This window comes from Hydra vulgaris, chromosome 02, assembly GCF_038396675.1.
Source record: "Hydra vulgaris chromosome 02, alternate assembly HydraT2T_AEP".
In the NCBI taxonomy this organism is placed as follows: domain Eukaryota; kingdom Metazoa; phylum Cnidaria; class Hydrozoa; order Anthoathecata; family Hydridae; genus Hydra; species Hydra vulgaris.
Window position 1 is genome coordinate 1,386,800 of NC_088921.1, and position 23,937 is coordinate 1,410,736.

At 24.8% G+C, this 23,937-nt stretch overlaps 2 protein-coding genes across 2 annotated transcripts in view; both read left to right on the plus strand.

The window, feature by feature from the left end:
* Positions 1–1,172: 1,172 nt before the first annotated feature.
* Positions 1,173–23,937, plus strand: part of LOC136077142 (uncharacterized) — a 74,555-nt gene continuing 51,790 nt past the window's right edge. Inside the window, exons 1-2 of the mRNA XM_065791829.1 lie at positions 1,173–1,319; positions 14,081–14,388. Of these exons, the coding sequence (XP_065647901.1) occupies positions 14,094–14,388 (295 nt within the window). The 5' untranslated portion in view covers positions 1,173–1,319; positions 14,081–14,093. The remainder of the gene's footprint in view (positions 1,320–14,080; positions 14,389–23,937) is intronic.
* On the plus strand, positions 10,367–13,199 carry LOC136077140 (uncharacterized). Its single transcript, XM_065791822.1, has 2 exons — positions 10,367–11,576; positions 13,144–13,199. The coding sequence occupies exons 1-2, from the start codon at positions 10,367–10,369 to the stop codon at positions 13,197–13,199; spliced, it is 1,266 nt and encodes a 421-aa protein (XP_065647894.1).

Genomic DNA, 23,937 nt, shown 5'->3' on the forward strand with positions numbered 1-23,937 from the left:
TACTATTATTCTTTTTATGATTATTGTAATTATTTTTATTGTTGTCATTTTATTTTTATTATTATCATTATACTCTTATCATTTTATTATTAATATTGTTACCACTACCACTCTTAATATTATCATGGCCTACTTAAATACACGACCTTCTATTACACAGGTCAACAAAAAAAATTTTTTTTCTGGTGCCGAGCAAACAATTTGTTTTTTGTATAGCATTTCTCATTTTGATTTCAAATATGTAACTCTTTTTTTACCATCAGTTCAAGTTGTAAAGTTATTTAGGTTCAAATCTTAAGTATTTAGGGTAAAGTCCCTAATATTGTCGAAAAAACTTGCAAACTAAGTCGAGCTAATAGAATGCTTTCCAATTTACTAATATCCAATTGTTGATAAATAGCGAGTCTACCGAAACGTTAAAAGTTTTTTAAAGTTAAATATAATATAAAAATTATTTTATAGCTTTAAAAAGGAAACAATGAGTATAGTTTTAATATGTGTATTTAATTATTTTTCTGCCACTTACTAAAATATTTGAAGTAAGGAATAAGTATAGAAAAAGGTCGGTGTGGATTAAATTTACTAAGACCCGCATTTTATGGGACGTGACAGCGAGTTTAAAGAAATATATTATTTTTAAAAGTTTTGAAAAAGAAATGTCAAAACAACTTATATTTTATTTTTAGCTTCTTTTATTTTAATTTCTTTAAGTTTTTACATTTCTTTATTTGTAAATAAATTTAAGGAACTAAATTGAGAAAAATTCATTATTTAGTATCAATAGATAACAATTTACAATCGCTCGGTTATTGCCTGTTAATTATCATTAATTCGCGCGCACTTAAGGAAATGCGTAAAAAATTATTTTGATGAAGTAAAAATTAATTAAATTCAAAAAGATGTATCTGGGATTTTTGTCAAATCTGAACTCCAATAAGGTTTATCGATTGAATGCGGGTCCGGTAACGTTTCCTTTTTTGCTAATGTTAATTTCTTCCTGTAATCTAATTGATCACTACTGTTTAACTTGCTAATATACAAAGAAATTATATACAAAAAACATTGGCCACATCTTCAGATGTTTCATACAAAGTCCAGCAGAAAATAAATTAACTTTTTGACTGCAAAGAATCTGCGCGTGCGTACATTAACGGAAAAAGTCAAAACAATTTTAATCTGTATTTGTCATTAAATGGGTGCGAGGCATTATTTTAAAGTCCCTAAGAAAAATAACTGAAGTAATTTAGTATATAGACTTTCAGCCTTATTTAAAATTTATTTTTTTGCATCTGGTATCAACAGAAAGTTGAGTTAAACAAGTATGTCGTTTTTTTTAATTTAAGGATTGTAAATTTTAAATATTTCTAAGACTTAGACAAACTTATGAAAACTGGGACTAAGTTTTCATTTAATGTTAACTAACAAACTATTAAGTATTTAATTTATAAAGAAATAAAGAAAGTATTGAATCTTTTTTCAAACAAAATATTGGATATTTAAAATAATATATATATATATATATATATATATATATATATATATATATATATATATATATATATATATATATATATATATATATATATATATATATATATATATATATATATATATATATATTTATATATATATATATATATATAATAAATAAATTAAATATATTTCAGACAACAAGCATGTACAAATTAGGTGCCAGGTCCATAGTTTTTAAAAGAAAAGTATTATTTTAAACTTTGATTAAGTGAATGCATAGAGTGATTCACCAAGGTACAAGCCATCAACTGTTTACGAAAAGCATGTCTATAGTTTAAGATAATTGTATGAAAAGATGGTAATCTGACCTCTAAAAGCATGTAAGATATACTATCATATTTGTTGTATCCGAAAAACATTTTAGCACATTTGTTGTAGCAATACTGAAGGCATGCCATTGTTTTATCATTATAATTTTGCCACAAAAGAACACCATATAAACAAATGCAATATGCTTTAAACAGTTTAACCTTCACTCTGGTAGAGCATAAATGAAAGCGTCTAGTTAAAATATTTGTACATGTGTAGAGGCCCTTCACCTCTTTGATTACATCAAGATCATCGGTAAGGTCATTTTTAATTATATGACCAAGGTATTTAGAAGATTCAAAAGAAGCAATTTCACACCCTGACATGCATAATTCTGGGAAGGAGTTTGATATAACTTTTGATTTTTGAGTTGGATTAAACACCATACATACAGTTTTCTTGGTATTAAAGGACATGTTAATTAAAGAAGATTCCTTATATGTAAAGCTAATTAGTTTTTGAAGAGAAAACCAAGAAGGTGCAATTAGAACCATATCATCAGCGTAGGCTAACACATCCAGGAATATACCACCTACATTACATCCAATACAAAGGTTTGATATTGATGAAATCAAATGTATGCAAAAGTTAAATAGAAGTGTGTATGCAAAAGTTAAATAGAAGTGGTGACAATATACTTCGTTGACAAACCCCATTTTCAATTCAAAAACTGTTTGATTTTGTTTTCTGCCATCGAACAGACATTTGTTGATTACTATACCAAAATGCAAGCAAACAAACAAGTTTTTTGGGCAGACCAGTATCTAATAATTTTTTGAACAACAGCCAGTAATTGACACTGTCAAATGCTTTATTAAAGTCTATGAAGCAAGCAAATACTTGGCTAGATGTGTAATACTGCACAGTCTTTTTAAAGTAGTTTGAGCATGACGTTATTGAGTGATTTTGTTTAAAGCCAAATTGGTAATCATCATTTTTATTAATGTTGTACAAATTGATTTTTTGCAATAAAAGACTCTCAAAAATTTTTGACATAGCAGAGGACACAGCTATGGCTCTATAGTTGTTCACACCTGTTAAATCAGCCATTTTAGATTTTACTAGTGGAATAATCGTGGCCTCACAAAACCTTGATGGTAAATAACCAAATTTAATGCATAAATTAAGAAAAATACTAATAAAAAATTGCAATCTACTTCCACCATACAAGATTCCATACAAAGGTTATCAGGTCCAGCTGCTTTTCCTAGTTTCTGAGTTTTTACTGCAGTGGATATGTCAACGCAACTCACAATAGTATCAGAGTTTTCTGTGGAAAATTCCATTTCCTTTATGAAACTGAGGTAATATTTTTCACTGTTAGTTGAATTATACAAATTTTGAAAGTGCTCTTTCCACATATTAGCAATATGACTATCACCTGTGGCACCTCCAACACTAGCAACAAAGCTCGCTGCATTATTGTTACTGATCTTTCCCACATTATTCCAAAACTTTCTCGAGTCTGTGTTGTTCATATTTTTTGCACATAGATTGGCTTGAATTTGTTGATTATGGATGTCTACAATATCTAAGAGCTAGTTCAAAAGTAGCACGAAAGCGCCTCATGTTTTCAAAAATGTCACCCTGTTTCTTTTTTCCTTGAAAAATTCATTGCTTGAAGGCATCTCTTGCAATGTCGTGTTTATCTTTAACATATTCATTCCAACCTGGAGTAATATATTCATGGTTTTTATGTTTAAAATTACAATGAGGTATGGTATCAGATGCAGTAGATTGCATAGTATTTATGATGTTGTTAAAGAATAAATCAATATCGTGAGTTATATTGTAGCCATTTGGAATATTTTCAGTAAGTAGATAGAGGGGTACATGTACGGATTTTAATAAAGAATCTACTTTTTTTGCATAATGTGTTAAGGTAGCTTTGTCACAATTTCGCCAGTTAGGAGATCTAGTTGTCATATTAAAATAAGGTTTGTTATAATATATTTTGGATGAGATTGTAATGAGCAAGAGATCAGAAACGCTAATGGTTTATGGTCTGATGCAGTAACATTGTTTAAAACCATAATAGATATAATTAGATTATCAATAATTGGACTGCATAGAATGTGGTCCAACCATGAAGAAATATCACCATTGTCACTGACATATGTACAGATATTGTCAAGGCGATTTATATCAGTTTATATCAGGCGAATGAATATATATATATATATATATATATATATATATATATATATATATATATATATATATATGTATATATTTATATATATATATGTATATATACACACATGTATATATATATATAAATATATATGTATATATATATACATATATACATATATATATATTTATATATATATATATAAATATATATATATATATATATATATATATATATATATATATATTCCTTTAAAATTTATAAGGTTTGAGTACTGATTTTTCGATACATGGAATTGTTGGTCAAAATTAAGTTTTTTTTAGCTTAAATAGTCATAACTTTGTTAATTTTTTTATGAAATACAAAGTTTTTATATCAAAAGATAGGTATAAAAGTGGGTTACAAATTTATGTTGACCACTAACCACCAGGCGTATCCAAGGAGATAGAGGGGCAACAAACCACCACCTTTACTATAAGAAATTGAACACTCTTTTCAGAAAAAAGTTTTTTTTCAATACATAGTTTAACATAGACAGTAGTTTAAATATACAAAAAAAGTTGTTAAAAATTTTTATTAAACCACCAAAGTATATGAGAGGCGTTTGTTAACAATGGAGGTGGGTGTGGTGGTGATGGTTTGATACACCCTAGTATCAAAAATGATTTGTTTTTGTAAATATTTTTATCTTTATTAAAATGAATTCAATTAGTATACAAAATAAAATTATGCTACACAAGAATTTATGTATACAAGTGATGTTTACATTGACTTATGAAAGGGGCGTATGCTCCCTTTCTTTTTTTCTAGTAACTCCCAACCTAAAAGTAGTTGCTTGCAGCAACCACTATTAGGTTGTTGGGAGTGATTAAGAATAATAATAATATTAAAAACTTAGCTTACTCATTATGACAAATGTATTAAACAAATGTAAAAAAACTTTGTGAACAACAATCTGCAAAACAACATAGCATAATAAAGATCTATAATTGAATACTGAGAGCAAAAGACTAAAAAACTGACTTATCCTATCAAAAGCATCTAAAATCTATTATCTAAAAAACAATTTAAAAAACCTTTTTTAACAAAAAAAATAAAAACATTTGTCTAGACTATATCTACTAATATCAAGTTAAAAGAAACTAATTGTTATTGAATGTATATAATAGCTGACTGATATTGTTAGTTGCTACCATTGGAATGCTTTGAGCTACTGAAACAATATAACATATGTTTTTCATTATTTACATTACATTTATTATACATAAAAGTTTAAGTTGTGATAATGTTACTAATATATAATAGTTATAAATGGCCATATTTTGTTTATATTATTTATTATAGTTGATAGATAAACTGTGTTAAAAAAGTCTAGTTTTCAATTAGACTTTTTTAGCAATGGATGCATTATACAATAACAAATAGTTGCATATTTTGAATGTTATTGGAGAGACTTACAATGTAAGATAAAATATGTAATAATATTACTAATATTATATTACTAAAATTAGTATTAATATTACTAATATATAACTTGCATTTTTAAAAAAATCAACTTAAGAGTAAGGAAACATTAAAATTCATTTAATAACTTTACATTGAAGTAATTTTATTTCAAAGTTGTAATAAATAGTAAAGCAATATTGAAAACCTTTACTTCTCTCATTATTTTTCATTTTTTAATGAAAATTTTATTTAATCTCAATCAAATATAAAAAATGTTTAATCAACCCCTCTGTCTCCTGCAACCATTTTAGGAAAAATAAAAACTTGGTACCTAAAGTGCGACAAAAAATAGACACCCGCTACAAAATATTTTTCAATGAAATTTAACAAGTGCATAGATAAATAAAAAACTTAAAAGAAAGAACAGTATAGAAAAAAGAAAGGACATACCTTCGATATTAGTTTTATGCTCAAAGTACAACAAAGTTTTAGACATAAAAAAACTCAATAAAAAAGCCATCTAGTAAAATAATAAACTTAGCAGTGATAAAGTTTAATTATTATAGTTTCTAAAAATAATCTATGTTGGTATCACATTCTGAAAAGTTTTCAATTTATTTTAATAAGGAAACTAGGAAAATAAAAAACTTGACGGTCGTATCATTTACTTTTTACCACTTTTGAACAAAACAACTTTGTCAGACTTTATGCAGCAAACAGCATGGTTAAAAAATAAATCATTTGTGTTTTTTTCACCCAAAAAAACGTTTTTTTTGTCTGTTTGTTTTTATGTTTGTTTTGTTTTTTGGCTTTTACAGATCTTTTAAGTGTTCTTGTTTACGTACTTTTAACTTTTTTTTAATGTTTCCACTTATCTGAAATGTTTCTATTTAGTTCTATTTGAGTATTTTAGATTCTATATTAGATTATATTAAAATTAATTTGTTTTTATTAAAGTGTGAACAGAGTTCACAAAAGATTTAAATTACTAATTTTTTTATTTGTAAAATGGTTATCAAATTTATTGTTCTTTTCAAAATTTGAATTCAAAATTTGATAAGAAACATTTTTATTTTAAGTTTTTTTATTTAAAACTCATCTACAGAAAAATCTTGAAAGATATAGAATAAAATAGAAAACTCTGATTCTTTGTCAAGTGACTCAAATTCTTGTTCAGGTGACTCTTCATCTGAAATATTTATTGATTTGTAGGATTTATCTGAAATACTTATTGGTTCTTTAGGCAAGATTGGTTGTTGTGTTGCTTACATAATTTTGCAGCTTTTTCATTTGTAAATCCGTTTCTTTTGGCACTGTGAATATTTGCATAACTGCTAAAACTCCTTTCACAAGCAGCACTTTTAGCAGATAGCTGAAGAATTTTTGCTGCTACTTTTGATAATTCAGTAGACGAACATAATCTCTTCCACCAGTTTGATGATGTTTAATGATTATTATGTTCTAATCAAACAACTTCACGATGATGTGATTATTTTGATCAGAAATGTGCTTAATTAATGCTTGCAATATCTTATAATGGCTATATTCTAAAAATTTTTCATAATTCAATTATTAAAAAAACTAATAATAATAGTACTACTCAAATTTACTATAATTTATAATAAACTGGTACATTAAGGTTTTTAAAACAACGATATATCATCATTAATATTTTTGTTTCAAAACAGTTACCATAAAGATATAAAATGAAAAAATAAAAATACTACAATACACTTATTATGTTGACAAATTTAATTTATTTGCAATTGCAGAAATAAAAATAAAAAACAAAAAGCTTAAAATAAGATAACAAAATTAAAAAAAAAAACACTAAAATTATGCAAAACTTATACAATACTTAGAAATTTTGCAATTCAGTGTTATTTCATTTTTAAATTAAAAAACTCAAGTTCTCATTCGTTCCACAAATGAAAAAACTAGTTTTCATTTGTTCTGTTCAAAATTTGTTTTTAATGTTTTAACAGAATAAATGCAAAAAACATATCTACATAAAAAAATAAATAAAAAAAGACAAATCTCCTTTACTTATGATGTCTCTGTATTTTATAAGAAAAAAATTTCTTTAAATTTTAAATTTAAATAAAATTTATAATTAGCTTATTATTATAGTTAAGTCATTGAAGAACAGTTATTAAACTACTTTTAATTTATATTAATTATAATATAAAATCTTCTAATTATTAAATAATTGTGTTTTATGTTATTTTATGTATTATTGGGTTTTTTAGAGGGTTTATTGCCATTTCATTATTTTTGGTTTATTTACGCTGGAAGTACCTATTTTTAAAAATAGTTTTAAGGGAAATTTAGTAGTATTTTCTGTTTGAATACTTTAGTTGTTTTAGTTTTGTTTCTGGCATCTTTATTAGAATTTTTATTTATTGTGCTTAGTTTTTTTTTACCGGTGGTATGGTAAGTGATTTATTTAATTTTTTTTTTTTTTTAATATTGTTGCTGTAAATTTATACTTTTTATATCATATCATGAAAAAAAAATTAGTGTTTTACAAATTTGGGTATGATTGGGTATCATGAAAAAAATTTGGATATGATTGGGTATCATGAAAAAAAAATTAGTGTTTTACAAATTTGGGTATGATTGGGTTTTGGCTGTTTGTAGTCCTTTTTTACTGCAGTATGGATTTGGGGTAAGTCGCAGGGTAAAGCATAAGTGGTGTTGACGTTTGTCTTATGGGATAAACTAGTTATTAGTGCTGATCCTCATCAAAACGCCAGTAATAATAGACGCGACTCTGAGGAAATGTTTATTACTTAATCACTACACAAATTATGTTTACACATTAGCATTAATGTTTTTTTTCCATTCTGAGGCTTTTCATTGTTGTATGCATACTTTTTATTTTTGTAATCTATTTTTTGTTTTATTTTTTGTTTTGTTTTTTAGTTAGGTGACATATTTTTTGTATACTTTCGTTCATATTTGTGTTTATAAAACAATTTATTGTTTATTATTATTGTTTAGGTGCATTGTCTGTCTTATTCATTTTTAAATATTCCTCTCTTAATTTTTAATTTTGTCTTGACAACTGTCAAAATATGCTTTGCTCGAAAAACAACTCTCCTTTATTCTAATGTACTTCATTTCTTCCCTTAGAGGTTCACTGCTCGTGTGTAACCATTCGGTGAATTTTATATGCCAAAGTTTATAAATAATTATTAAAGGTATATGATGAACATTTGAAGAACTTGTAAAACAAGGCAGATAAATTGTGTTCAATAGGAAAATGACAAAGTCTTTTAATAAATTTCACCTAAAAACACACTTTTAAGGTGATATTTAAATGTTAAAGTTAAAAGTTTTAAAGAAGTTGGTTAAAAAATACAAAAAAAAAATGGTTTTTTGAACAGTGGTGAAATAGCAAACAAGGTATTTTTAAGTCTCGAATTTCTTGCAAAAACCTGACTTTTTTTACTTTCCAAACTACCTTGAAATTTGCTTGGTAAGTCTAATATATGATGGTGCACTAAAGTTATTTAAAAAACTAAATTAAATTACAAGAACAGTTTTCATATTACTAATCTCTGTTTAGCTTTTCATTAAAATTGACTGTAAAGTTGACTCTGCTACTTTAAAGGCATTACTAATAAAGTCATATCTTAAATAAAAGAATGAAAACTCTCCTCTAATAATTATCACCTAAAAACAAATTTTTAAAATTATTTCCGTATTAAAAATAAGAAAAAGTGTAATTTAAAAAAACCAACAAAAAAATAACAACAAAAAAACCATGCAGTTGGCTTTTTTGGCCAAAAAAAATAAAGAATCTAAAAAATGACTTACAATTCTAGTCATGGCGGTCATAACCATGGGGGTCGTAATAAAAAATCCAATATTAAAAAACCACAAATAAAAAGTTGCAATCAATATATATCTATATATCTATCTATATATATATATATATATATATATATATATATATATATATATATATATATATATATATATATACATATTTATGGCGGTTTTGCATAATAAAACAAAACTCATAGTCATAAAAGAGTGCTCAATATTAATAAGATAATTCAAAGATATTTAACGGGTTGTAAATAACTTTCGGACAACCCGTAGATGTTGTCCGAAAGTTTTTTCCATATTTTGTTGACAAAAAGTAAAAATTAAAATGCAAGACCGGAATTATTTTTTTTTATTAATTGATAGACTGCCTGCCCCAACCAAACCCTCAGTTGATGTAGCAACACTCCCTTGCGGGTCAGGCTAAAAGATAGTAAATGTAGCAGCACTCCCTTGCAGCTATTTGTCAGTCGATGTAGCAGCACTCCCTAGCGAGTCAGGCTATTTGTCAGTCTATGTAGCAGCACTCCCTTGCGAGTCAGGCTATAAGATAGTCGATGTAGCAACACTCTGTGCATGATTTACAGTAAAAAAAAATAAAAATAAAAACATTTTATTAAAAAAAATAAAAATAAAAACATTGTTTATATTGTTAAAAACATTCAGAATGTTTTTAAAACATTCTGGTCAATTAAATTTGCGTTTTTGTGGTTTTTTTTAAAAACGATTTATTTGTAATTAAATTAATGGTTTTTACTTTCGTCCAACACGCAAATTTTGGACGAAAGTCAAAAGTAATTAAAAGTGACGTATGTGTTGGCGTAAGAATCACTTTTTTCCTTTCGTATTCCGAAATGCAACAATCTATAGAACTATATGTTTTTATATATAAATATATATATATATATATATATATATATATATATATATATATATATATATATATATATATATATATATTAGTTTAACTAAGCTCTAACACGTCGTAATGCATAGAAAAATATCTTATATCTTAGAAAACTTAAAAAACTTAAATGTTTTGAAAAAGACATTTACAATAAAATTTATCCTGTTGGTTCACAAACAGCAAGAATTTATGCTCTACCTAAGATGCACAAACTTAGTAAAGATTCTTCTCTACCATCTTTTCGACCAATTATTTCAACAATTGGTACATATAATTATAAACTTGCTAAACATCTTTCAGATTTATTAACTCCATATTTACCAAAACATTATACCACTTTTGACTCATTTTCATTCGTTGAAGATTTAAAACAAGTTGACGTAACTAACAAATTTATAGTTTCTTATGATGTTGAAAACTTATTTACTAACATTCCACTTAATGAAACTATAAATATAGCAACAGAATTATTTTTTAAAGATGAAACTCGCTCAAAATATTTTTTTAAAACTCATTTCAAAAAATTACTTCAAATTTCAACGTCAGGTTCTCATTTCTTATTTAACGGAAAATTTTATGATCAATTAGATGGCATTGCAATGGGTTCTCCTTTAGCACCAATTTTAGCTAATATGTTTATCGGTTTTCATGAACAAACGTGGGTTAATAATTGCTCATCCTCCACACCAATTTTTTATAAACGTTTTGTGGATGACATAATAGCAATTTTTAATTCAGAGTTTGAAGCGCAAGAATTCTTTAAACATCTCAATAGACAACACAAAAACTTAAGATTTACTATGGAAAAAGAAAAAGACAACCAAATTCCATTTTTGGATGTTCTTATTAATAAGTCTAATTCACTCTCTACATCAGTTTATCACAAAAAAACATACACGGGTCTTTTACAAAATTTCTTTAGTTTTGCCCCTTCATGTTACAAAACTGGTCTTATACGTTGCTTGATTGATCGAACATATAAAATTAACAACACGTGGTTTGGATTTGATAAGGATATAAAAAATCTTTCTTTAGTTTTAAAAAATAATCAATTTCCGCAAAAAGTTATCGACACTGAAATTAAATTATATGTTGAAAAGAAAATTAATCCACCTGTTATAAATACTGTTGATAATATTAATATAAGATATTTTAAGCTTCCATTTATTGGATTTTACTCAAACTTCACTAAAACTAAAATTGATAAAATTATTAAAAAGTATTGTAAAAATGTAATAATCAAATTTATATTCACAACCGATAAATTAAAAAACAATTTTTGCATAAAAGATCCACTTCCTAAGATGCTTAAATCTAACGTTGTCTACAAATTTTCTTGTGCTGGCTGTAACGCCAGTTATATTGGAGAAACCTCCAGACATTTGACAACACGGATTAATGAGCACCTTACGAGTGACAAGCAATCGCATATTTTTAAACATTTAAATTCATCCATTAATTGTAAAACACTAACTAATTATGATTGCTTTCAGATTTTAGATACTGCCTCTACCATTAACAAATTAAAAATAAAAGAAGCACTTCATATTAAATGGGAAAATCCTTCTTTAAATAAACAAACATCTCATTATATTATAAATTTATCTATCTAACTTACTATATTATTATTATTATTAATATTTTAATATTAGGAAGTTTATTTTGTCATAATTTGTAATATAATTTTTAATTGGTTTGTAACAAGTTTATTTGTCCGTTAATTTTTTCTCTGTATTGTCTTCAGGTTTAAATTTATTTACCAGAGTTTTAATTGTAAATTAAATCTTTTGAAAATGTAGTATGACTACGAAACATGTCAAGAATAAAAAATATTGTGATTTTTATTAAAATTTTTACAAATTTATTGCTAATGCAATGTTCGAAATATATATATATATATATATATATATTCATATTTATGGCTGTTTTGCATAATAAAACAAAACTCATAGTAATAAAAGAGTGCTCAATATTAAAAAGATTTTTCAAATAGAACAATATACATTATATATATATATATATATATATATATATATATATATATATATATATATATATATATATATATATATATATATATATATATATATATATATATATATATATTTATATATATATATGTATATATACACACATGTATATATATATATAAATACATATGTATATATATATATATACATATATACATATATATATATATATATATATATATATATATATATATATACATATATATATGTATATATACTAACGAAGAAAAACCAAACCAATCCTAGTCAAAATTCACAAGGGAAACATAATATGGTTTAACCCACCTTTTAGTACCAATGTTGCAACAAAAATATGCAGTTGCTTTTTGAACATGGTAAAACAGCACTTTCTGTTTGGTCACAAACTTCGTAAGACATTTAATCAAAATACCATTAAAATAAACTACTCGTGTATGCCAAACATCAAGTTCATCATTAATTCGCTCATTCACAGGAATTAAATAACCAAGGTAAAGATAAGGGAAAAACATGCAAATGTGCCAACAAATCCTTTGAAGAACAGCATTTATCAAGCCACTGTGTTTTCAAATAAACCTGACAATAAAGAAAAAGTATAGCTTGGCTTATGTGAAACTCCATTCAAATTCGGTATGCTAATCACCTAAAATCTTTTAACATTAATAAATATAAAATTGATACCAAGTCGTCTAAAGAAATTTGGAACATCATAGATAAAATATTTTTTATCTTTAATGTCCTTAATTAAGTGGAAGTTTGTGAAATGTTGCGATCTTTGTTACTCCTTGTCAAAAATTTGCAATCTTTGCTTATACAAAAATTTCTTATTTAAACATATAAAGGTGAAAACTTAAATCAAATCATTTTGTTAAATAACCAAATTGAATTGATTTCAAAATGCAGGCACAAAATAAATTCCTCTTATCAATTTTTGACACCTGTGATTAGCTAGTCTTTTGTTTTTTCTTTAGTGCCATCAAGTATGTCTTTAAGTGATGTAGAGATTCTTCTTCACAGTGTTTTGTAATTTTTAGCAGGTTTTTTTTGTTTTTGATTTTGTATTCAATGGCTGATGATAACCTTATAGGGATAAAACTTGAAGTACAATAGAAAAAAAATTTTTTTTCTTTAATTTATATATGTATATATATGTAATATATATATATATATATAATTTAATATATATATATATGTATATATATGTATAAATATATATATGTATATATATGTAAATATATATATATGTGGTAGTGGTGTCGTATGTATATGTATATATGTAATGTATGGTTGTATATATATGTAATGGTTGTATATATATGTAATGTATGGTTGTATATATATGTATGTATATATATGTAATGTAAGGTATGTATATATATGTAAATATATATATATGCGGTAGTGGTGTCGTGGTAGTGCGCTCGCTTTGTAAGCGAGAGGTTCCGAGTTAGATCCCCACCACGTCCCTGGTAGTACCGCGCTCAACTTGTTTCTCCGCGCAGCGGCCTTGTTCGTCAAGGTTCGTGTTTCGGAGTTATAGAGTTGAGAGAGGGTTATAACCACAATTAAGTAGCCTCCTCGTCTGTAGTGGCCTTCTTGGCCTTGGGGAGGTGAATTAACATAAAAAAAAAAATAAAAAAAAAAAAAATGTATATATGTAAATATATATATGTATATATATGTAAATATATATATATGTATATAAATGTAAATATATATATTACATATATATGTATATATATGTAAATATATATATATATGTATATAAATGTAAATATATATATATATATATATATATATATATATATATATATATATATATATATATATATATATATATATATATATATATATATACACACACACACACATACATATGTATGTTTATAAACATGTATGTCTTTTTAGTAGAAACATCAAAATGGGACAATGTATTTCTTGTCTTAAGAAAGATAACATTCTTCATAGTCAAGTGTTTAAGCTAAAATTTAGTGAAAGCGTTGGAGTAGATTGGAGAATTCTTGGACGTTATTTAAATATCGAAGAAAACTATATTGACATTATTGATCACGATATTACTGAAACTAATGAAAAAGCTTATTCAATTCTAACAAAGTGGATGCAAATTAATGAAAATCCAACACTTGAGGGGTTAAAAATAGCTTTAAGGAACATGAGGAGAATGGATTTAATAAGAAAAATAGATGAATTAACAAGTATTTATTTTTAAATCACTTTAAATTAATTTTATTTTGATGCAAATTATTTTGGATGCTTGCTGAGTTTTTTTATATTTATTATAATTTTTATATGATAATTTAAAATAAGTTTTTAGGAGCCTTTTTCCAAAAATCCAGGAAATACTCAAAGGCGTTATACTTCAATCACGCACAATTTTTTATATAGTAATGCTGATACGGTAAAAAAGAAGCCTGTAATTTTTTTTCCAATTGTTTGAAGTTCCTGAGTTATTGTTGGTTAAACTCTTTTTTTAATACTTAAAAAGTCATTAATGGAATTTTTTGTTTTTTAGACTAAATATAAATGCAATGAAACTCCTGCTTCCTCAGTTGTTTTTTTTATATTAGGGAATTAAAAGTAGGACTTTGAAAAAAAAATTTAAAAACTGGAATATACCCTTTCTTAGTCTCAAAATCATAAGCTGAAATCACACATTTTTGAATTTCGGGGCCTACTTTAAATACATTTACAGTTCAGGGCACCGGTAAAAAAAGTTAAAGATATTGAGATGTTTAGAGGATTTTATCTCAAATGAGTGGGCAAAGGACCAGTTTATAAATATTTACAAAGTACAAAAATATAAAAAAGTCTGGAACCATGGGCATGGTGGCTTTCTTAACAACCTTTCATTTCAATTAAAAACTAAAATCTGAATATTTAAAAAAAGATTAAAATTTTTTTAAAAAATTACAATTTTTTTAAAAAATTACAATTTTTTAAAAAAATTACAATTTTTTTAAAAAATTACAATTTTTTTAAAAAATTACAATTTTTTTAAAAAATTACAATTTTTTTAAAAAATTACAATTTTTTTAAAAAATTACAATTTTTTTAAAAAATTACAATTTTTTTAAAAAATTACAATTTTTTTAAAAAATTACAATTTTTTTAAAAAATTACAATTTTTTTAAAAAATTACAATTTTTTTAAAAAATTACAATTTTTTTAAAAAATTACAATTTTTTTAAAAAATTACAATTTTTTTAAAAAATTACAATTTTTTTAAAAAATTACAATTTTTTTAAAAAATTACAATTTTTTTAAAAAATTACAATTTTTTTAAAAAATTACAATTTTTTTAAAAAATTACAATTTTTTTAAAAAATTACAATTTTTTTAAAAAATTACAATTTTTTTAAAAAATTACAATTTTTTTAAAAAAAATTACAATTTTTTTAAAAAATTACAATTTTTATAAAAAATTACAATTTTTTTAAAAAATTACAATTTTTATAAAAAATTACAATTTTTTTAAAAAATTACAATTTTTATAAAAAATTACAATTTTTTTAAAAAATTACAATTTTAATAAAAAATTACAATTTTATTAAAAAATTACAACTTTTCTAAAAAATTACAATTTTTTTAAAAAATTACAATTATTTTAAAAAATTACAATTTTTTTAAAAAATTACAATTTTTTAAAAAATTACAATTTTTTTAAAAAATTACAATTTTTTTAAAAAATTACAATTTTTTTATAAAATTACAATTTTTTCAAAAAATTACAATTTTTATAAAAAATTACAATTTTTTTAAAAAATTACAATTTTTATAAAAAGTTACAATTTTTTTAAAAAATTACAATTTTTATAAAAAATTACAATTTTTTTAAAAAATTACAATTTTTTTAAAAATTACAATTTTTTTAATAAATTACAATTTTTTTAAAAAATTACAACTTTTTTAAAAAATTACAATTTTTTTAAAAAATTACAATTCTTTTAAAATTTTTTTAAAAAATAACAATTTTTTAAAAAAATCACAATTTTTTTAAAAAATTACAATTTTTTTAAAAAATTACAATTTTTTTAAAAAATTACAATTTTTTTAAAAAATTACAATTTTTAAAAAAAATATTTAAGTTACAATTTATAATTTATAGTTAATAGAAGTTGAACAAACTTTGAAACATGCAATAGAGTGCTAAAATGCGAAAGGGCAAAGTGGAATTTTTAAACAAATTCTGGAAGAAAAAATTCTTAAGTGAAATCACGAGAAATAACTTTCTTATTTTTCTTTTTTACCTTGTAAATTACATTGGGTGTTAAATAAATGAAATAATAATAATAATAATAGATTTCTAATTTTATTATTATTTTTTTTTTCAAATAGTCTGTGTTTTGACTATTTTTTTTTTTTATTTATATAAATACGTGAGGTTGAAAAAAGAAATGGTGAATAATATTTTTTCTATTATAAAATTAAATCATATTCAACACAAAATCTTCTTTATAAATGTCATATAAATTTAAAAAAATTCAGATTTAGCATTATTTTGCTTAATGTTATTTCAACAATGTGATATTACTGATATTTTTTTAATTTTTTAATTTTATAGCATTAAAAAATTGGTAATTTGAAGTAATTAAAAATCTGTAGTCCGAATTTGTTAGCATAATTAATTATGCTATGTATTTCAAACTAAAACAATTACTGTAGATATCAAAGATTTATTTGAAAACACAACTGATTTTGATTTTGAGCCATTAGAAATTTTACTTTCTAAAGAAAAGGTTGAAGGAGCTACATCTACTTGTAACAACTTAACAGAAGCACTCCCAATCAGCCCTTTTTAAAATAAAAATTTATTAAATGTCAGAAATGGAAAAAAATTTTTTTAGAAGATTTAAGTGAAGTACAGTTTAAAAAAAGGTTCCCTGAAACTGGTTCTCCTGATCAGAGTAAAAATTTAATTGAAAATGTTTCAATTAAATCTTTGGTAACTTGAGACAACGATAGGGTACCTAAAAAAATTGGTTGAAATTTATGAAGGAAATAACTTTATTGATAAAAATATTGTTTGGTCTTTGGTTGAGCATGAAGTTGAAAATTTTCAGTTGCTTCAAATACAAGATATATCGAATTCAAACAATGAAGATGAAATTTATTCCTGTTGAAAAAGAATTTAAGCAAAATAAAATGGATCCAGAAAAGGCAAAATGTATTCTTGATTTCATTTTTAACAGCAGCTTTCTCCAAGATGTTGCATAACACATTACCAAAATGTTACTCAAATTGTGTATGGATTTGAGTCAAATTTTTGTGACTTTTTATGCAATCGGGTGATAGAAAATCTATGAATTCAAACTTAAGACCTTTCCCATTTCTCATAGTGGCTGAATTATGAATGCTACTTAAAACATTTTTTGATGTACCCATTAATTTTTTGACGTACCCCCTTTTTTAAAACCATGAAAATTACGATGGATTTCCCTTTCCAAAAACAATAAGATATCTCGCAGGAAGTTTTTATGTTCATAGTTAAATGTATTTAAAGTATACTAAAAATTCAAAGATGTGATATTTCAGCTTATGATTTTTAAACTAAGAGAGGGTTTACCTCAGTTTAAAAAAAAAAAAGTTTTTCTGAAAAAAATAATTTAAAAAACTGAGGTAAACCCTTTATTTTTATTAATTTAAATTATGATATTTTTTATAAAGTTCTACCTTTACTTCTATAATATATAAAAAAAACACACAGGATACAGGTATTTTATTGCCTTTAAGATACAGGTGTTTTATTGCCTTTAAATTTAGTTTAAAAGTTATAAAATTCTAATAGCGACTTTTTAAGTGTTAAAAGGTAAAGAGATTAAGCGACCATATTTCTAGAACAACAAATATTTAGAAAAAAAGTAATTTAAAGGCTTCTTTCTTACTCTATCATCATTACTATATAAAAAATTGAGCGTTATTGAAGGATATTACTTATAAGCCAACAGTACTTTTGCTTAGTTTGCTCAAAAAATGGCTCATAACTAAATTGTACAAACAACTGATATTTTGCTTTTAGTGATGTACCTATGGCAAATGCCTATTGTAGCTAATAATAAATTTAATGTATTTATTTAAGGGTATTATAATAATATTAAGGTTTAAATTACATATTTAACATTTACCTATTCATCAGAAGTGATAAGACCTACTAGCCTATGCTATTGGCAATCACAACGAATTAATCGGCTTAACCATTGGCCGATTAATCGGCCGATGGCATCAGTTGATTATTTGGCATTGACTAATGCATCGGCATTGGCTAATTTGGCTATGCCAAACTAAACTGGTGCATAGGCACACCTTATGCAAATTGCATACCTAATATTAAGATATTACTTTTATATATACATTAAACCCTTTATATACACATTAAATCTTATCATTAGCTGCAATTGGCCATTGACGACATCACTATTTGCTTTGCATATTTGTTTCTAAATAGAAGAAGAATATTTTTATGTTAGTTATTTTATTTTAAAAAAAATTATTTTTTATAAGTTGGTGAAAGAGCTGAAAATTTGCTGAGAACTGCACACCTTTAAATTACATAGCTAAGATAATCTAAGCACTTTTACTTTAATATTTTGAACAATAATGATAAAAGTGGTTACCTTTTAAAATCATGAGTTGAAGGTTGTATGACCTTTTAAAGTTCTTTTTAAAAAAATTTGTCAGGCATTTTACTTGAGTAAATTATATTTTCTATCAATATTGCTGCTAAAATTCATCAATCAATACATCATTATTTAATGTTCCGTATATAAAAAAAAACTTTGCCTTTTTTTTTTTTTTATAACCATCTTATTTCTTAGCTTTGAATGAATAAGCCCGAAAGCTAAAAAATTACTTTCATTCCAGCACTAGAAGCTTATGCATTTAATGAACCTTCAATATCAATTAAAATGTTGCAGTCCTAACATTTTAGAGACCTTTTAAATAAAAGTGGGATATTATTTGCCAAATCAATGATGCCAAAAGCAATCATGCGTAGCGATTGCGATACTATTAATTTGAGCCCCTCAGTTCCATTTTTATTTTCAGAAAAACATCTTGGATCTAGTGTGTTTGCAATGAAACAAGCATCGTTGAAAGTTTCTGAATATCTAGTTTCCAATATTTTTTTATTTTTATTTTTCGTTATCAGCTTTTTAAAAATTTTAACAGTGTCACCTAATTTTGATTCATCTTTTTGCAACTTATATAGTCTGATTCCAATTAGTTTTAGTGTTTTCAATATTAAAGGGACTTGGCGATAAGACTGAATTTGTCTTCTTCTTGCCCCAGCCATGTGTATACATTTTATTCAAGTCTAATTTTATAAATATTTTCTTTATTGCGAAATACATAATAATAATAGTATAAGAATCTTCACTTTGTCTGTCGTCAATGATGTCACTTTTCTATCATGGGACTTAAGTCTCTATTTTTTTCAAACATTGTGAAATGATGCTTCATTTTTCAAACATTGTGAAGTGATGCTTTGGTTATTATTTTTAAGTGAATCAAATTTTAGTAGAAAGTAGACTTATTTTAAATTGCAGGAAGTGTTGTTATAATTATATATATATTGGCATTTATTTAAAATAGTTTTGTTCCTCTACTTTCTCTATAACCTTGATGATTATTTTGCATATATTTTATTATTTGTGTAACATGCTGGCTCATATTTTCAATGTCAAGATCATTAGCTAAAAGATTTCCTATATGAACAGCACACCCATAAGTTATTACTATAACTCTATAAGATGACAATATTTGTAATTTGATTTCATATTTCATTGTCACAAAGCTTTTTACTCTGCATACAAATTTATGATTTAAAGATTCTGTTGCTTCTTTTGCCAGTTGTGTAAGATATTCATATTTTTGTAATATTAATGGAAAATTACCTGAAAATGGAAAATTACCTGAAAGGACCCTAATGGAAAATTACCTGAAAATAAAACTGCAGTATATTTATTAATATCAAATTAACATGTGGATACATTAGAGTAATTTGGAAATTTTATAAATTTAGCTTTAGAAGTAATCATTTTATAAAACATTTTGTCTTTAAGTTCTTTGCATACTACTCATAAACTAGTTAATCATTTCTAAGCGACTTTCATTCTATTAATCTAAAAAATTATTAATAAATAATTTTGTTATATAAAGTTATGCATTTATATACAGTTATAACTGCATTAAACACTTTTACATATAAGCACTTTTGTAACGAGATGAAAAAACTTGAATTTAATTTTTAAAAAGAATTTTCTTTACTTTAACATAATATGGAAATTTTAGCAGTAAAATAAAAAGTAAAACAAAGCGTTTTTAATTTTTTTTTTAAATTTAAATCAAATTTAATAAAACAAATTTAAATTTATTATTATTTAATAAATTTTATTTAAGTATAACAAGATAAATTAAATTAAAAATTTTTTTAAAACAGAAAGGAGAAAATAATTAATCTATCATTTTTTTTATCACAGAAAACATTTTCCACAATTATGATAAAAATGTTTTTAACAATTATTATCTCCCTAATGTTTTAATAATATATAATATAATAATATATAGGTAGAAACTATTTCAATAGAATGTTTAAATATTCCAAATTAAAAAAGTTTTAGTGGTATCTAAATTTAGACATAACAAAAATAATCATGTTCTGCTGCCTTGAAGGATACCTTTTTTAGGCAAAGGGTAGGAGAAGCCAACTCTGTCCTAACATCCCCCCTGTCCTATGACTCTTGTGTGAGTAAAGGCTAGATATGGTGTCTTGATAAAAATACTCATCTTGGGCAGACGTTAAATGCATTCAGCTACTGTCTTGCAGAATGATGACCTTTGCACCCCTTCTTCGTCTATTAGGCTGACATAGATATATAATATAATAAATTGTTTCCAGTTTAGGATGTTGAATGTTGGATCTTTCTGAATCAATACCTAAGTTTTGCTTGTGTCTCTGTTTTTATGACTAGGAAACTCAATCTATTGTCTCCTAATGAGGGTGCAATGAGCTCTCAGAGAGGCGGAATCCATCAACAGCTGTAAAGTATCAGATTAATAACAGTGCCATGTTGTGCATGTATGGTGTCCCTGTTCTTACTTTCAGTGTGCATTGTCCAGGCCACATTTGAAGCCCTTTAATAGAGCTTTAATAGAAGTAATGAGGCAATTGCTTAGACTATTAAATAGTGTACTGAATATTATCTGTGCTTAAAGTCAAGTTCTTTAACAAAACTAAAATTGACTTAAGTACCAAAAAATACCATAACATAATAAAATCTATAACATATAACAAACCTACCCAGGAAACCCATGCAGTTTTTCATCTTGTATGACCACACACAAGTATTTTATTTTAAACAAATTGGTCATGGCTGTTTGCAAGTTTTGAAATATTCATTGCGGAAAAAGTTTCATAAACAAAAAAACCAAAACTAACATAATAGAAAATAGAAAGAAATTTAAATAGGAAAAAATAAAAAGAAATTAATAATTCAAATAAATTGTGTACTGTTTTTATTTTTGTTTCTTTACAGTAGTTATTACATTCAGCAACAAAATTAGATAAGGCGAAGCAAAAATAAAAAACAAACAGTTTTAAGTTTACAATAAAAAGAATGATTTTCCGAAAAAGTTATAAAAAATAAAGCAATAAACTTACAACAACAAAAGTAATAACACTCTAGCAATATCACTGCATTTTAAAAGTAATAATTCTATAATAGTTTTATTACTTTTATAACCAACTTTTTCAACCAAATTCAACCAAAGTTTTATAACTTTTATAATTCATTCTTTGTTTAAGCAGCATAAGTAATCCCAAATTTTAATTTGAAGTAATTGAAGTAGAAAAGCATCTAGAAAAATAGAATGGATATTTAAATAATATTTAAAACTTACGGAACTTAAAAAACTTACAAGAACGTACTGCATAAAAAGTTTAGCATTATGAAAAATGTTACTAATGGTCCAACATAAGTAATCATAACATAAGTAATCCCAGAAAAAGAACAAAGAATATACTTTAAAAGTAATAAGTGTTTTATAAAAGTTAGTTTACTAGTAGTATAGTATAGTTTAATAGTAGTTTACAACTAGTTTTTATTAATAGTAATAGTTTTTATAACTTTTATAATTCAGTTAGTGAAAAGTAATAACACTATTATAGTTTGTATTACTTTTATAATTCAGTGTTATTACTATTGTAGTCGTAAGTTTGTTGTTTTGTTTTTTTCTAGATAACAAACTTATAATTATTTGCTGCTTGAAAACAAAGTACTTGGCTTTGCATAAACTAAATATTTGAAGACCTGATACTTTTTCAGATTTAGCAAATTGCGAAAAATTAGCAATATTTAGAATAAGGGGTCATCCATAAAGTACATACGCTTTTATTTCAACTGCCCCCCTTCCCTGCATTTTTACATACTCTTTTTCGAGTACCCTCCACCTCACTAAAAGTACCTAAACTTTTAATCTACGTACCCAACATTTTATGATATTTTTTTAATTTAGTGTTTCCTTACTTTTATAATTGTCTCCTGCCCCACATCTCATATATTCCATTTGCAGACCCTTTCTCCCGCATCCGAGCGTGCTTACTTTATAGACGATTCATAACTTGCCATCTTATGTCGTTAATGCCAAAATCATCAAGAGAGCTTTAAAATTAATCTAAAAACTTTCAAAATTACTGTTCCGTAATTTTGAAAGTTTTTAGATTAATATAAATTAAAAAAATATAAATTATATATAATACCACAATTATAAAACAAAAATTACTAATTTTTGTTTTATAATTGTGGTATTATATATAATTTATATTTTTTTGTATTTTACTGCTAAATATTTGCTCATATGCGCTAATTAATCAAAAGTTATGTTACCGAAAATAAAAGATTAAGAGAGACAAAGAATTGCAAAAAAAAAAAATAGTAGACCATCTCTACTGCAGTGTGTATAAAATGAAAAAAAATTTTGGATGGAACTGTGTTACATCCAATATGCATATTTGTAATATCAAAATTTCGTGTTATTATATAAAATATGAACAAGAACGGTGAAAAAATTCCAACTTGCCGTACACCATTGCCATACACCATTGTTAAAGCTATCAAAATTTACTTTCTGCTATCTGACAAACATAGTTTGATTCTTGTACCAAGATGCAAGTAGACAGACAACATTCTTGGCAATACCCTGATCAATTAATTTAAAATGCAGTTTCCAATAATTAACGCTATCAAAAGTTTTGTTGAAATCTATAAAGCATGTGAATACATGGCTTCCTCTAGAAATATAGTATTCAACTTAAATAATATGTGCAAGGCATTGTGGAATGATTTTTCTTAAAACCAAACCGATAATCATCAGCATTCTCATGAGATTCAATTTTTTTTAATAAATTACCTTCAAGTATTTTAGAACAAGCGGAAGTGATTGCGGTTGCTGTATAATTATTGACATCTGTTAAGTCTCCAATTTCAGATTTTACTAGAGGTACTATCGTGGCTTCACAATATGTTGATTGCAAATGTCCATACAACAAGCATAAATTAAAAAAATACTTAGATAGAGAGACAGTCCTCCATATATAAATGATTCCATAAGCAAGTTATGTGGTCCAGCAGATTTTTGCTTATGCAAAGCATTAGTAACATCTAATAACTCTCTAATAGGTAATTAGTAACGTCTAATAGTAACTCTAACAGGTATGTCTAGCAATGAAGAATGCACTTTCTGTTCAAACT